The sequence below is a fragment of the Dermacentor variabilis genome, chromosome 11 (assembly GCF_050947875.1).
Source record: "Dermacentor variabilis isolate Ectoservices chromosome 11, ASM5094787v1, whole genome shotgun sequence".
NCBI lineage: Eukaryota > Metazoa > Arthropoda > Arachnida > Ixodida > Ixodidae > Dermacentor > Dermacentor variabilis.
This window is the reverse complement of record NC_134578.1, coordinates 47,687,020-47,704,336: the sequence shown is the minus strand read 5'-3', so window position 1 is coordinate 47,704,336 and position 17,317 is coordinate 47,687,020. Positions and strand designations below refer to the sequence as shown.

Here is a 17,317-nt window from a genome sequence, read left to right as displayed (position 1 = left end):
TTATTAGACAAGCCTAATGATTGTGCGTATTTTGTCATATTATTTAATGTCTCGGGCCCATTAATGGATTTATTGTCGTAAAATACCAGCCAATCCTCCTTCTGAAAATAGTGAACATAAAATTGCAATTGAAGGCTTTAGAAAATTGGAAGGTCTTGCTAAAAGGCCTTATAGTGCAAAGCGTTGTTATCGCACTTTCGGTGCCTTGAGTCTGTCTGTCTGTCTGGCTGTCTGTCTGTCTGTCTGTCAGTGTCTGTCTGTCAGTGTCTGTCTGTCTGTGTCTGTCTGTCTGTCTGTGCTCTTGTGCCCAACCAGTGGCCTCAGCTGTCGATCAAGTTGGTCCACTTGTTATGTGCTCATCACTCATGATACCGCTATGATCGCTCTTTAAATGGGATATATTGGGTTATTCAGCAAATGACATGCATGTATGCATAACGTGAGATTTGGGCACCTACGTCCTCGTTATTGTGATATTGTGGTGGTCATTCCTTGAGGGGATATTCATTAGGTATGCAGGACATGACGCGCATCATGTCATGAATACCATGACATGATGTGATATGCATGACAAGTATGACATGAATTGCATTACACGTGACATTATTTCATGAGATCTATGACATTGTATGTGATTATATTTAGTTAATTGGTATGTTCTCGTGGTAAAGGTGCCGTGGTAGTTGCTCCTTTCAAGATATATACAAGGTATACATTTTTGAGTTTCCTAAAATTTTCATGCAGTCTGCAGATACTGTAATTCTTGTGCTTGAGCACGGTATCCTTGCACGATATCCTATTCAAAAGGGCGGAGATTACTGGTGTCAGAAAACCAAACGCGCATTCATATAATTACCAAAGCTGTAATAATTATCTTCCTTATTGATTACTTTGTGGCACATACAGCAATTTCCGAATCGTTGTGGGTGAGTTTGCATGAAATATACACTTGAGATGAACCTCCAGGATGGCAACAGTTTAGAGGTATTACTTATCAAAATGTAGGACGAAATACATGGGCGTTGCTGTTACTTTAGGCCTTCAATGCATTAAGAGTGTTGTGCTAAATTTGTAGGTGAAACAACAGTCTATTTTTATATCGGATTCAATGGCGCATATCACCAAACTGGTGTCATTCGGGTAATTCCATTCAAGGCGGACATGCCTTGCCAATATACAGGCTACAATCCATAATTTATCACATGCGCCATAAAGTAATTATTTGAGAAGTTAATTGTCATTTTTTATTTAGCTGAATACGTGTTTTGATCTGTCGTGAAAGTAATGTCCGCCTCTTTAAATATACACGCTGTGAACTAGAATTACGCTACCTGATGGACACTCATTTATTGATATAACTCATTTATGTATCTTAATAAGGTCATTAAATTTTTACGTAACACGAGCGGATGCTCGAGGTTATTGTTAAATAAGGAGAAGTATAATCTGATGTGTTTATTGTTGTTTTCCCTATATTACTATAGCATAAGAATAAGATAGTGCTCGAACCTTTGTTTTTCTACAGAATGCAATTACACAGTTGACCACGCGTCTGTTGCAACAATTCTCGGTCAGGGATGTTGAAAAGCACTTTACGCTTGCTGAACAGCAACAATATTCCTCCTCAGCACAAAGAGGACGTTATGGTATCGTAAAGCTGAAGACGATATATTGCCTACTATCCTAAAATACGCGATTCAGTTGCTTTAAAACAGTCTTACCTTCCTTATACTGCTCACATTGATTTTTATCATTACTGACTCGTTATTAAAATGTTGTTCAGCCTGAAAAACAAGAAAATGCATTTTGAACAAAGAATAACTGCGCCTAAAGTTGTAGTTTGTCATTTTCGCTATTGTTATACAATAACCTCGTTTTCATATTAAACCAGCAGCAAAAACGCGTCCGCGTGTCTTCAATTCATCTTATTGTCGTACAATGTTGCTCTCTATGGCTGACTCTCGACGCTGCACCTAAACATATTGAAAATTTTGTATTTGGTGTTCGACTGAATACTTCTTCAGAAGCGCAAAAAGTTGTTATTCCAGTGTCACAAGTACAACTTTAAGTGCCTTTCAATTGAACTTCTTCGAAATAAATCAAGCTCTACTGGTGCTCCATATTATATTGGTTAGCCATACAGTTACGCTTCCACTGGCGAAAGATAAGGTTCCCGAATGACCACTGATTTCTTGAGAGCCATTAAAAGCGTTGTCACGCAAATTAAGTAGTTTAGTATATGCCATTTAAAAACTACAAATGATCTTGTCTAGTGCCGTGAGGTTGGCATCGTAAATGCAAAGCTGAGGAAGTATGTTTCCAGACAAGCTATTTTGATGACATTAGGCCATCCAGAGTACAAGACTGAGCGGTTATCTTGTGCGTGATGAAACCAAAGTTTTAGGGTTTGCATGTAGCATAATAAGTGGCAGCTTCTAGAGCATCCAATAGCAAAATATTTTGTATATTTTCAAGAAGTACGGAGACAATAGCCATGCTAGTCAATATTGCTGTTTTGGTGCACCTTTAACTTAACACCAATAAACAGTGCAATACATATTTGTTTTTGCATATAAGCTATTCTCTTTCGTGTTGACAAGCTGACAGAAAGATCACGTCCTTAAATACCTTCCTATACATAAATTTTACAGAAGAAAAATTTTAGTAGATAAGCAGCGCCTCACAAGGGCTTGCTAATATTGTTGTCATGTCTGTTGCTTATGTGCGTTTTCATGTGTTACTGCTTTCGCGACAAATAAGCGATAAGCGGTAATTGTCAATACCAGTCTATAATATATTCTTTTTGCAAAAAAACAGGCGTCTTGCAGTGCCTCCCAGCCATAAAACAGTGCATTTACGAAATGTTCATTAACGCTGGGACCAATGGTACTTGCTGCGGGCTAGTCGGACGGCTGTATGTTCGATATAAAATCAATCATTGGCACCAGAACTTGTTGGTCGCAAAACACAGATACTGGTCTCTACTCGTTGATGCCTGAAGCACGCCCGTTGTTGTTGGAGTTAGCTGGATCGTACTGTGATACCAGCAGTTCGCCGTATTTGTTCTAGTATTTTACCTTGCGTAAGGTGCCCGCCGTTTGAAATTTATGACTTAAGGCAATATTCTCGCGAGATAAGTATAAGTCTATTGTCCTAAATAACGCTATCTGTAGACGTTACCAATATCGGATTCGTTTAGCAACTCCGTATGACTGCGCATTCAAATGTTTCCTTACGTTTTGCACACTGGGATCGATACCCAGCACCTTTAATACAAAGGCTACAACGTGTAAGGCGTTTATGATTCCGTTAGCATTCTCAGCACCGTTCACACACATTCCTGGTGCTGTGCTTGTCTACCTAGCCATTATGCCGCCTACCTTGGTCACCGGAAGTTCGCGGTCGAATGGGTAGCGTGTTTAGCTGCAGTGTTGAAGTAACAGAGTTCGGAAGCAACCGAACAATCAAAGTATGTGGCCGTGTCGACATACGTGCCGCTCTTCAGCGAACCTCCTTCACACTGACATGGGTCGTTCATGACCCGGGAACGGGCAAGTACCGTTCTTCAAGGAACTATTTTGCGCTCACTTGGAGCACTCGCTATGTGCCACTCGGTCTGTGTTCATCTTCAATAAAGCTATTTGTTGTCAAGCTGGGTCACTGTGTACTCGACCGCAGGTCTGTGGCGCTCTTCGATGAACGTCTTTGACGCCAAAGTAGGTAACTGTTGGTAGCGCTGGAAATTTGCCTCTCTGTAGTGACGAAAAAAAAATGCTTAAATTTCTGTAATGCTCAGCAGAATAGAACCCACACCATAAGGGTTCCTCAAGGTGAGCAACCGGGTGCATTACCAGGTTGCCTCATGAATGTACGCGGTAGGTGCTCCTTTTCAGTCAACGCCTTTCCAACAACATATTAGTTGTTGGAAAATCTAGAAAATCCCTCCTAGAAAATCCCTCCTGAATAAAATTTACCCCTCTAACACAGCGTTAACTATAAGTGCTTTGATGTGCTCTTGTTAAGGGGTTCCGTGTGTGCCCTTTTCGGGTGCACAATTGATCACTTAACAAAAGGATTTAGCGTCTGTGCCATGGTATGGCGGAGTTGTCCGTACTTCTATTTTCTGCAAGCGACGCAGCAGATCACATTGCAATTGAGAAAACCTAAAAACGGTGTATGTCGTCAATGTTACATAAGAAGACCGAATGCGTGTTGAAAGTTTATTAGGGTGGAGTGATTTTGGTGTTTTAAGATTAGCCTCGGTTCCTGTCAGCTTCGCCTATCTTGCACATATTCGGAAATTGTATATTCTATTTATTTGTTTCATCTCATTTTTTTCATTTATTTATTTTTATTAGACATACATGCATCACACCTAATGTATTATTCTTGGGGGGTTTCATTAGAACAAAAATTACCGAAATACCGCTGATTGCACAATTTTATAGGCGGTTTCCTAAGACTTCCATGGCGCACATTACAACGAATACAAAGATTTAATTGGCTCGGCAACGCCGAAAGGACAGCGTTCTTCTCAAGAGATTTGCCTTCCCATTTTTGATAAATAATGTTGGCTGTACGCGCGCGATGTCCTGAACCAATATTAAACGTCGAGTTAAAAGGCACAGGGTGATTCCCAACACTGACAAAACGATAGCCATGCCAATTTCACAAGCCCCTGCAAGCCTGAAGTGTGCGAACGCGACTATAATTGAGGAAATGGTTACGGCGGCCTTAGTGTATCGCCACAGAAAAACTTTCCTGGCTGACAGCATAGATTACTGATAAATGTACAACCGTTTTTAGAAGCACTAAAATTTTATTGAACTACTGTTCTGTTTTGTGAAATTTTCTGTTCTTGAACAGCTGTGAAGAGGGCCAAAGAAATTCTCTGGTTTCTTCGAAGTTTCTTTTTTTTCCTATGCAGTGGAGTAGTCCATATATAGCATCCAGCACCTTCCAATATGCCGCACCAATCCAGCGACTAAGTATCAAACGTGACTATATGCCCATAATCAGGCATGATGCTATATTGTGCCACCCAGTGAGGTTTGTTATGGAATAGGCATGTAATTATATTTCTCTCCTGTGACTATTCCCACGGTTACATGTTTTGCGGAAATTCATTCGTTACTGACACCTAAATAAATATATATTTTGCATGTGCTGCTTTTTTGTGTGATGTATAAGTGTGCTGGTTGTTCATGCTCGTAATATTATCGTACCAACTGTTATTCTCATATTGGCCTGTAATATACCCTCCCCTTTTTGACATGCGAACCGCCTAAATAAGCATGTAAATGAAGCTACTCCCAGCTTGCAACGCCTACATGTCGGGGCACCTGGTGCAGTATGCTTGTTCAAAGTGCGTTTGTGTCGATGCTATGCGGCGCGCGTCACATCTTGTGTCAAAGGCACAATACAATGCTAATGATGACGATAATTTAATGGCATTTTTAATCGGGATGGTAGAAAACGGTCACCTAGCTAACCCCAATTATTCTTGTATTCCATGCAAGTTTCCTATTAGATCAACATTTATAATCCTCCATAATCTTCCTTTTCTTCCTCAAGACTTCCCTACCGAGCTTGTACAACTACCTGTGCAACTACTACGTGAGGTGCCTCCTGATGTAATCATAGAGTTTTTCGCTATATTAACTAGAGGCAAATCTGGCGCTGCTGCGTTGTGGTATGCATGGGAATGCCGGTATATTTTGACTTCGGATTTTCGTCGTTCTCGGAGAGCCAGGCAAGCACCGTTCCGTCTGTCACAATGATTCATATTCTACTGAAACTGCACGTAAAAAGCTGTCTTAGATTTATTATTACACAAAAACATGGTTTGTCTAACTATGAGCACTTGTTATTGGATGTACAATTATATGAAACATAAAAAGTGCCGGCGGGCTGCTAAAGTTGGAGGATATACGACAAGATTCGCGCTCAGTTTGAAACAGTTTGTCCTCTGTTCTTGCTTTACTTCCCTTTGTCATGCATTGTAGGTGAGTAAAGATGCAATTTGCGTAAATGGAAACATTTTTATGAAGATTTTACTTCAAGAATGCGTTATTTGTGTAGCCATATCCACGTAGACGAAGCCTTTTAGAATGCCAGCTAACACAGGCGTCGCAGACACATATACCGTCATTCCCACGACGGCACGGGGCCCCTTAAGAAACTCTTATAGACGGTGGCGCCGGATTTCCCTCTAGCTGTTATAGTGAGAAACTTTGTGGGTGTAATAATATGCAACTGCAATGCAAAGGGCTAACGTATGCACGCTCCGCGGCGGGCATTTCACATCGTAAGGCAAGTGGTACGATGCGATGATGATGATGATGATGGTGATGATGATGATGACACCATCGCAAACCGAAACGGCTGTTTCTATGAGTGCATAACAGCTTACGCTGTAACTGGAAAGTTTGGTAATTGTACCTCATGGGCTAACATGGTTAAGTAGTCCGTTATATTTGTACCATTTACTCTTTCCTTAAATTTCGTGAAGTACTGACTGTCGTAGAAGATAGAGGCGTTTACAGTAATCCCTTCTCCAATTGTCGGCCGTCGATCATCTGGAAAAGAAAATTCATTTTAGTGCTAGCAACAATGTTTCAATTTTATTACGCAACTATGTTCTACAGAAACGTATTTAAGATATCTTCGTCGACCTGCAGGAACACGTCATCGTTAAAAAAGCGAATCACGTAGGTACCGCTAGAACTTCGTAGATATTGTAAATACTATAAAATTGCCCAGCCATTTGATACTCGTGAAAGCCACTTCATAATTTGAAGAATAGTGGCTCTCCGCCTGGCAATAAACAGTCTCTTATCAGAAAACGACGGCATCACGAATATTTTATATTTTATTTATATGTTGCATGTATTTAGAGATCTTTTTCACGAGCACCAATTTCTGCCGCTTCTTTTATTCTTTCTTTCAGAGAGACGACATTTGACTCGCGTCCAGATGAGCAGATAATCCCCGCCCCCCCGTCCGTCCGTCCAGGTCCATACCACGAAACAACACATGGTCGGCTGAAACATGGCACTGCGGCAAATTCTATCACCGACCTTGAATAGCACCCCTTTCTTTTAAATTATATAGCCTCGCCGCTAACACACCCTGGGTATTTGCCTTGCCCCCCCCCCCTTACTCTCTCTCTCCGCTTTAGAGGAATTCTACCTATATATACTACCTCGAGGAATGCATATGTCGCCAGCTGTCCACTTATCGAAGCGTTGGCTCCCGCTTTTAGCGTGTTCTCGTTTTGTTCAAGAGCGTATGTAAGGTATGCTTGAAATTACGGTCTTTCACCTGTACAATTCTTATATATTCATTGAGGACGCGGCATCTTACTCATGTTCGTAGTGGATTTGCCATAGTTCGTACTATAAACGTATATTGTTCTTTCCTATCACAAATATTGGCGAAAACTTCATTTAGCCTTCCATTACTGGCCGTGTTTTACCGGTAAGCTTTTGGCATTGCTCACTGCTGCCAGGAGAATCAGCAATCTTCAGGCATATTAACTTTTACTGTGTGAAACATGGCAACACATTCTGTTTTCTATTCGAATACATTCTATTTCATGTTCTGAAACTTCTCATGGAGCGAATTTAGAGTGCGCGTTTTATCCACGTCTCATTTATTGTTGTACAAAGTCCATAGAAACCTGAAAAACTGTATTGATGATGGCTGCCATAAGAAATTTGTGTAGCTACTCAATTATAATTTTACAGCACATTACTTGAGGCAACTACAGGAGCTCGAAAATAGCATGTCAGTTTTCAAAGCTTTCTAAAAATACCTAAGTCACCCCTGTCATTTATCATTTACATAAACGTGCGAAATGTTTCGGGTAATAGGAAGTCAAAAACTGTAGTACCTGTGTGTGTCGTTTAGGGGTTAACTAACCTCGTTCTAGGCCCGTGGGAACGCATCGTATGAAACTATAAAACACTTCCTACCTTCATGGAAGGACAAACAAGGGGAGATACTTCACAGTTACAGGAACCGGGAGAAACTTCACATGTGACTCATATTAAACATTTCAAGTACATCTCGTAACTGTATGCTTTAAAATAATTACAGATTCCTCGTCTTCTTTCAGTTTTTGCACATTTTAAGACGCATGTAGTTCTATTTCCCTAGTCTCCGCGGTGAGCTATACAAGGAACAGTGCTTATATATCACCTAAGTAGGTAGCATGTTAGGATTGAGGAACGATATATATTGAGTATAGGTTAATTACAGCTTTTGTAGGAATTTAATTGGTAAAGCTTCTCAAGGACCGTACTGCCTTTCTTCGCAATATTTCCCAGAGCCCTAAAACAACTGTACAAGGCAGTAATTCAAGTTTAGCGAAAATCATGGAAATTTTATGTTTAATATGTGTCGCGACAGTCATGTTCTTGGCTTTAATAGAACCTTTCTAACTATTCACTGAATCTTTGTACTTTCCTACTTTCATGATAAAAATTTGTAGTTTTTTTTTCAATTTCCTGGTTAACTAAACAAAGAGCTATGTTTACATTTGGCGAAGACAAGGACAACATGATGCACATTGTCTAGACAAATGTATGATTTTATTATGTAATTGTAGCCGTCGCCATAAGCTAATTACGCAAGTATTATATAGCGTCACGAGTGTGCCTTACATATGACGAAAAAATTATTCCCCTGCCCTGGGATAACTACAATCGGCACCGAGACAGAATTCAGCAAATATGATGAAACAGTACGGAAGTTTTGAGTGTACCCCAAATGCATAAGGAGGGGGAGGGGTTCAAGGAAACCCCTTCAAAAAAATTTAGCAAGTGCTCGAAGCAATATCTGGTCAGTAAAGGTATGTTTTGCAGTGTCCCGATGGAGCCCTAAGGTATAGGAAATTACCATTTGATGATAATAATGGGCACGTTATTCTTTATGTTCGGAGAAATTTGAAATAGCTTGGATTATTTACAGCCTCGGCAATACATTGTGCACTCAACTTTCCAGAGCGTATATCTTTTGGTTTTTCGGGCTCTGCCAAATTTAGCATGCAGCCTCGGTATAACAAGACTTACCACCAATCTCAAACATAGCACAGGTTGGGTAACGTGCACAAGTGGGTGGTTTTGCATTCATCAGTGTACACTCATGTGCGGGCAACTCTTTAAAGTGTGCAAATAAATTAGAGCCAACCAAATTTATTGCTGCAACTACTCTAAAGATAAGGCTTCGCTGCAAATTGGGTGGATTCTTCAAGGTCGAACAAGCCTGCTGCTTATTCTTCACGGATATGTGTGGCCAAGCCGCAATGTTGTAGTGTTCTTTTTTGCCAGACATGTAAATGGACGATGAAATCTCTTGTTTATACCTGTGCGGTTATTTTCGGTTGTGTTGGCAACAGTGATAAACGCTGTCAATGCACTACGGTACGATTTAAATCGCAGAACGTTTACGGCAAAAACAATGCAATAAGCAATTTGCTTTCGTTTTTCTTTGCAGTTCTCTTCACAAGAATGACGGTTGTCTGAAGATGTCAGAGTGTAGGTTAGCTTCAATCACTCTTACATAACCGTATCCTCAGAAAGCAATGAGAACGTATACAATAATGCATCTTTATATGGCGATATTTTAGATTTTTATGTTAAATTCTAATGTACGCAACAACTATCACCCGATTTTCAGCCTAATGCTTCCCTCCTTTTTACATATTTAGGCAATACATTTCAGCCCACTAAGGGGTTTCCTTATATCGAGATGTTGTTACACAACTTTCATTCTATTTCCTTGTAATCTTTCTCTTCATGTATCAAGCAAGACATATATATTAGTCTTATTTTCAGCATTTTTATTTGAGTATTGTAGTTTCGTTCTTTATATATCGGGGCTTATTAAAAGTCTCTGAAACATTTTCTAGGAATAATAAAGAAGCTGTATTTCCCGGACCTTTCTTTCGAAATTCATTTGGCGCTGAGTAGTCGTAGATGCATAAGTACAGTTTGTTCATTGAGAGCTAACACGATAGAAAAGTAAATACCAGAAACACAGCGCAAAAGCCAGATTTTCAGTCACACTTCTATATATGGCCAGCAATAGCAAACAAGCCGGGTAAAATAAATTCAAATATAAACAGGTTAACTTCAAATTTATTGCAATACGGAACAGTGATTTTTTGTCACCTTTAAGTATTGCAGTTGCTTTTCTCAAGATAAACACAAATTATTGAAACAAAAACGCTTAGAAACGGTTTTCTAGGACCAAAATTGTGGAGAGCACAAGATAGTGCACGCAAGGGAAAGACGGTCAAACTTATGTTTTCGCCGTGTTCAACAGGCGTCGAAACTTCGGCAACAAGCTCCTAACTGTTTTGCAACAAGCTTAGTCTCTGTGTACCTTACCACCCTGTATAGCAACAGTATAAACATTAAAAACTGCGGGTGAGCCAACGTGCCCTTTTGGAATCTGCATGCAATGAAGCTTTCCACTATGCATAAGGAGCCCTCAAACACATGTTTGTGTTTTTCCACTTTGAGTGCAGAGTGAAACCGAAAGCTCTATGCATAAAGCAAAGAATATGGTCCGCTTTTAAATCCAAAGAACAGCATTGAAGGTGAAACAGGCAAGTTTGCTTTCTGCGCCATTTTTACGGGCAACCAACCTCCCCTTGCCGACGCATATGCTACTCTCTAGACAGTGTCCTCTATCCCGTCTCATTGCGGCTCTACGCATCGCGGCCTTCTCGCCGTCTTCACCGGCAGCCAACGACCCAAATGCGCACGCCGGCTCCCTCATCCACCTTCCACGGCTGGGAACGAAGTAGCGTGAACTATCGCTCCAAGATGGTGCCGCCGTAGCGCAGCAATTAGGCGAGAACGCGCGAGAAGCAGCCGCAGTAGGCAGGCACGGTCAGCAAGAGGGGCGCAGGGGGGTTCATGAAGAAAGCTTCGCTTTAAAAATCCCTAAAGGAAGAATAAGATGCCATCAGAGACAAGCTGAAGGTCTCTGCTCGGCGAACAAGGCCACTGCAGTAGTCACTACGTTTTGCGACCACCGGAGGGAACACAGAGAACATGAGCGGTTTCGACGCGAAATTTTCCCAGGCAAAATCGTAGACGTACGTGCTGCGTCTGAATCGGCATGATGAGTACCACTGTGAACAGCAACTCCATAAAGTTATTTCAAAGTCATGAAACCAAACACATGATTAAGTGTTTGTTACAAAACACCTGCGCACTCGTAATAGCAATGAACAGCATTCCCAAGCCAAGGTTCAGTGAGAAGACCAAATGCTGGTGGCTGTGCTTCGCAAGTGGTGAAGCGTCCGCTGCACCTCAGCAAAAGCCGCAGTAAATGCTTGGTTCTGGCCGGAATGGCGGGCTTTTACGATTTTCGCAGCAATTAACGGTAGTGCCGAAGCGCGCCCAGGGAGCGGGTGAGGTCGAGAACCTGTAGACATCTGGAATACTTATGCCTAACATGCTAGTCACTCATCTAAAATCCTTGCAGACGGTGGGATGTACCATGCAGTATCTAGCCAGTAAAGTGTGGTGCCATTGCAGTGTTCCATAGGTGGCGGGTAACTCAGTGCAGTAGGGGATGTTTGTGAACTATCTATTCATACAACGAGTAAACTATCCTGAGACAGCGGCAGCTGTAAAACGAAAAAGAAGTTTGGTGCAAGAATGCTAGCTCTAATTTGAAGCCAGCATTTCTCCACTAGATCTAACAGAATAAATGGAAGGGTTTCTTCAGTGGTTCTTCTGTACAGCTTTGGATATTCTTTATTCCAAGAGTCATGAGGGAGATAATTGCTAAATGCTACACCAGTGGGGCCAATTCCTGTTCTGCTTAGGAAATGTCTTGCTGCAGGTCTGTGGGCCTTCTTAGTTTGGCTGAACTTGCACTAGTATAGCCCCGCCGGTTCACTGAAACCTTTCTTGTAAATTTCAGGTTCCATCTGAACCCTGGAAATGTAGTCGCCTAGGAAAGCATTCGAAATTGGTAGTTCGATTTGCCAAATTCAATGTTCTCCCTCCCTATTATGCCACCGAACTACTGATTTGATCACTGACTTAGAAAGGATTGAACATGACATGGAGAGTGCTCGGCCGAGACTAAGAAATCTGGACGGGCAAGTTACTACTATCTATGAAAAGAAATATGTACAGTCATTGCATTCTACCGGTACTCACATACGGGATCGAAATATGGAGAATAACAAATTCGTGGGGTTCCGGCTAAGAAACCGGAATTCTTCCAAAAAGGCTAAGTTTATTTATTTTTTACAAAGTAACCTGATCACCTTCAAAGTACTCTTCGTTACCCTTCATACATTTACCGAACCCGTGATTCCATCCTTCGAAACATTTTTGAAACTTGTCTGTTTTGATGGCCTCATAACTGCTCTCTCGTTTGTTTGTTTTTTCCTCAACTCTTCTACGTCCCGAAATCGCACTGGTTTCATATTCTTCTTCATTTTAGGAAATAAAAAAAGGTCGCACTGACCGAGGTCAAATGAGTAAGAGACGTCGGCATTTTACCTCACTCCCTGCCACTTTCTTTTTCCTCAAATAAAGAACATGATAGGAGTGCGATTTCACGACGTAGAAGAGGTGAGGGAAAAACGAGAGAGGAGAGAGGGGGGTATTCTGTGAGAGCCCACCTAGTGGACAAGTTGCTAGGGCCGCTCGCATACTGCTCCCTCGTGCACCTCCATCCAATCAGCAGCGGTCGAAATGGAGAGTCCACTAGGTGGACTCTTACAGAATACCTCCCCAGTTGTTAGGCTATCAAAACAGACGAGTTTTGAAATATTTCGAAGAATGAAATCGCACTTTGTACAAAGGTATTAACTCTAAGAGAAAGTAATTTGAAGGTGATAAGGCTTTTTTGTAAGAAATAAATAACTACATGGTTTTTTAAAAAGAACTCCGGTTATTTTGGGTACCCCTTTGAATGCCCGAGGAACTAGGACCATGCACAACATGCGAAGGAACAAAATATGTTAGGAATAACGTTCGTACACTGTAAAAGGGTGACATCAGGACGGCAGCTGATATCAGGAAGCAATAACAGAGCGCGATATGGCATGTAAGGCGAAAGGCAGATAACCGATGTTGTTAAAGTTACTGAAAAGGTACCAAGGAAAGAAAAAACGCAGTAGAGGACAGGTGCGAGTTGTGCGGTTAAAGGATGCTGAGAAATTTGCAGGCACAACTTCAAATCGACTCGCGCAAGACGTAGGTTATCAGAATGAAATTATTTGCCGTATTACATCGCGAATCGTGTTGAGGCAGGGGCGAGAAAATGGCTAACACGTTGGCAGTTTTGATTTGATTTGATTTGAAGGTTTATTTCCGCAACTGGTGTTGCGAGGACAGCCAGGGAAAAAGCTGTATAGACAGCTTGAGAGGTCCTGGCTTCCTGAAGTAAAGTAAATGGGCATGTGCTCTGGTGTTCGCCATTCCACTGGATTACAAAACTGCTATGATCCGCACTGATTCCGCAGAGCCGGGACAATAATAAAGGCGTCGCATCAGTTGACGGAGCAAACGGAGGGAACACCAAGGTTCACCAGCTCTTCGCGAAATATGGACTAGATGAGGGAAACCGAGGTCTAAAATCATTAGGGACATATGTGTGGGAGCTAACCAGCGATGCGGCCTCTCTCGCTCGGCGAATGATGCGCGCAAAGCTCTTCGACTGAGGCGATGATTGGTCTTCACACGAGGTTGTAGTGGGCTGCATTTGGAAGACGGGTATACTGATGCATAATGCGATCGCATTCAGGTTCTTCGAAACGCAGGCATTCATTTATGATGCCTTCGATCTTGGTGAAGTTCTTCTACATGAGAAGGCTAAAAACGGCATGTGCTATGCCCTTAAGTGCATGGTATCCGTTTTCTTTCGGCATTAGCTCGTCGACTTTGAGGCAAAGGGCAAGAACCTCCTAGGTGTACGGTTGACGTCCGGTGCGAAAACCAAGTTCCTTCTTCGCAGCTCGTTCGATTAACCTGTTCAAGAGAAGGTCATAGGAGTTCTTTGTTACTTTGCTCCCAACTTCCTAGCTTGTGTGTGAAAGCAGACTTTTACTGTGCCTTTCGAAACAAGATAACGGTGGCCTACATAAAGGTCTTATCGCCCCTGTTCAAAACTGTGAGGTTTCACGTGTGAAAACCCCGATCTGATTATCATTATCATTATCATTATCATTCCGGAGTCTCCCACTAGGCAAGCCTAGTGGGAGACTCCGGAAATTTGAACCACTTCATGTTCATTAACATGACCTAAATCTAAGTACAAGGGTGTTTTCGCATTTCATCCCCATCGAAATATGGCCGGCATGACGGGGATTCAATTCTGCGACCTCGTACTCAACAGCCCAACGCCATAGAAACTAAGCAACCGCGGCGGGTTGATCCCACCTGTTATTTTCATTGATGTGCTCATACATGTGAAGCCAATTTTTGACGTCGAGTTTGTCAGTGCTCGTAAACGTGCCAAGATAGTGGGCATGGTTTTTACCACCGCAGGGATGTACAGATTCATGTACGTTTATACTGGCTCATTACAACTGTAGAGTCGCTTATACACTATTCGACAAGACTGCGGGAGCCATGGCAACCATTGTCTGAGAGCGTGTCCAGGGAAGGCTTCGCTTTCATGCATATGAAAGCATGCTAACACCTCTACAGAGGACGGCACTATAAAAGCGAAATGCATAGGGTGGCCTAAGCGTTTAGCACATAGTCCTGCGGGCTCAGGAACTCGACATTTCGCGGTGCTGTGACATAGCTTACGAGCTTTCAGGCTCTGATTGTGAGCAACATAGTCGCAGGCTGTTCTCACATTGCTGGCAGACAGATAAAATATCTGATGACACAGTGTTGCATTAAGGCTTCCAGCCAGTTTCTTCCCACTACATAAGCTCTTTCCGTTTCCATGCCATTCATCATCCTTCTCATTCCCTTTCACACATGTTGACGAGCGACCCACACTTTATTGACCCTTTGATCTACCCAATCTATTCCCCTAGCATTCAACAAAATATACAGATATCGGTTACCCAGACACGAAGCACTCTGGCATCGTTCTTTGTAAGCTTCAATTATAATAAAATTATATTTTTTATGGGTACCGCGATTTTGGAGAGAGGTCATAGCAGGTGTGATACATAAAAAGTGTTTACATAATAATGCACAAACACGATAACCTAAAAGCAGTACGTATGTAACAGTGAATGAATTTAAGGAATTGGTAAATGGCAAAAGTAACAAAAAAATTACGAATAACACAAGTGACTTATCGACAAACCAACAAATCCTAAATAAAATCAAAAGGAAGAATGATTGCGTTTATTTACAACGCAATTTGTACTTTATAATAGCGAATGTATTGCGATGTAAAATACGTTGTTTTAGGGAAAAAAGTATAGCTGCTGGGTTTGAATAGCTGGTATTTTTGAAAGAAAAAAATGGGATTTGGAAACAGTCAAGCAAAGTTTTAACAAGTATATTGGGGAAAATACAAAGCGAGCATACATGGAAGGCCTCAGTTTCTTAGTTCCGACATGTAAGAGAATGTCAAGTGAACACGTTGATGAAAATGTCATACAGCTTTGATTATTCAATGTTTTGAACAGCGCAATACAGTCAGAGTAATACGGGGAAGACCACAGCGCTCCGGCCCTTCTATTCTTCTCAAGATTTCGTGCTATTTAATGTCTTTGGTATGGTATGGCATTCTTTCAGGTCCAAATTAGCATGATTAGGAAATTCATTCGATCTATAATTCGAAAGCATAATATCACTCGTTAAGTGCAAAATGGTACTAAAGGTCACGTGGTCATACCGACGCACCCGTGCAAGTGGTGGCGTGCTCGTCGTCGTCCTCTTCCACACCAGGTTCCGATGCCTCTCATCATGCCGGCATTCCTATACTGCCTCTTCCTCTGCGAAGGCGCTGAAAGCACTGGCCCACTGCCTGTCGGTGTGATGATTTCTGTGAGTTGTCTCTTGCACTCCGATGGAGAAACCTTCGACTCCGACGTCTCCATCAGTATCAGCGCTCGGTTCCTTAGGACGTCCACGCAAGTACACGAACGAGGCCGAGGTACAGGATTAACGTGAATGGCAATGTGAATGCAATCACATTACGTTTCCTAAAGCGAGTCACCATCAGGAAGACCTCGAAATGCTTCTGCATTCAGCCGCGTTGGAAAACATAAGTGTAAGTGTCTTTTTGAGTTTAGCTGATGCATGTAACTCCGGCAAATATTAAACGCAGACAAACGCAGACAAATATTAAACTTACCCCCTCTTGCAATGTGTATCACCACACACTGCAGAAAGGCCAATAAAGCAGTGAGAGAATGCTGATGCATGGTCCACAACTCTTTTCGCATCACGTTTGATGAAGCAGGGGTATATATTGGGCCTTCTCATTGTGTTGCCCTACATGTCAGGTAAATTGAATTCCTGGTAAATATGCCGGTAGCAATGAACTAACAAAATTTTCTATTGAAATGTTTCCGCCCGGCATTTCTTCGAAAAAGAAGAATCGGTCGAATGACGCACGGCAATTTGCTAAACCATGTGGCAGAGAAAAGTTCTTCACGAACGTCATCGCGTCCTAAGTTGGCCTCTGGCGTCTGTTCAAGTCTTAGTACGAGATTATTAATTTCACGGTCATCCCTTGGGCTAATCTTGGCTTTTAAAGCATCCGAGGCATACCGTAATAACCGCGGTTATTCTGGATGACCCAACCGCCTGTTCAGAAGTGACAACGAAGCTATAGAAGTAGTTCATAAAATGTTTACGTAAGACATTATTGGACATCATAGAGTCCGTGGCTTCCTTACGGTAGTTTACAGAAATACAAAAGGCACCTGATACTTCGTAGATTATCAACATAAAAGATGATCACTTAAAAGGATCCCCATCGAGTTCCACGCGTACACGACGCTTTTTATTACATTAACGGTGGCATTCACTTGTTTCTGAGCTAGTTATTTCGTATTTTGCTCTGTAGAATGCGTACGAAAACAAGTAAGGACACGGTCAACACAGAAGGACGTAAATCATATTTATCTTTATTTTAAAGGAAAGACACGTTTTACCAGAAACCTGCCAGCATGTGCAAACACATGTGCTCACACATGAAAATGTATATAGTCAGATACCTTGAAAAATCTAAAAATGTCTCATTATTGAGGAAACACGCAGATAATTCATGTTACTTACCGTACAGTTCCACTAATCTATTGCTGATTTATATATATTCTTTGTTATGAGTGTAATATCTATCAGGCAACTCGCCTGCT

The 17,317-nt window shown here is 41.7% G+C and overlaps 1 protein-coding gene across 1 annotated transcript in view; it reads right to left on the bottom strand.

Annotated features, from left to right (window-relative positions):
- Positions 1-16,448, bottom strand: part of LOC142563240 (uncharacterized) — a 93,747-nt gene extending 77,299 nt beyond the window's left edge. Inside the window, exons 1-3 of the mRNA XM_075673792.1 lie at positions 16,309-16,448; positions 6,442-6,578; positions 1,722-1,784 (exon numbers count right to left, since the gene is read on the bottom strand). Of these exons, the coding sequence (XP_075529907.1) occupies positions 1,722-1,784; positions 6,442-6,578; positions 16,309-16,399 (291 nt within the window). The 5' untranslated portion in view covers positions 16,400-16,448. The remainder of the gene's footprint in view (positions 1-1,721; positions 1,785-6,441; positions 6,579-16,308) is intronic.
- Positions 16,449-17,317: the final 869 nt, after the last annotated feature.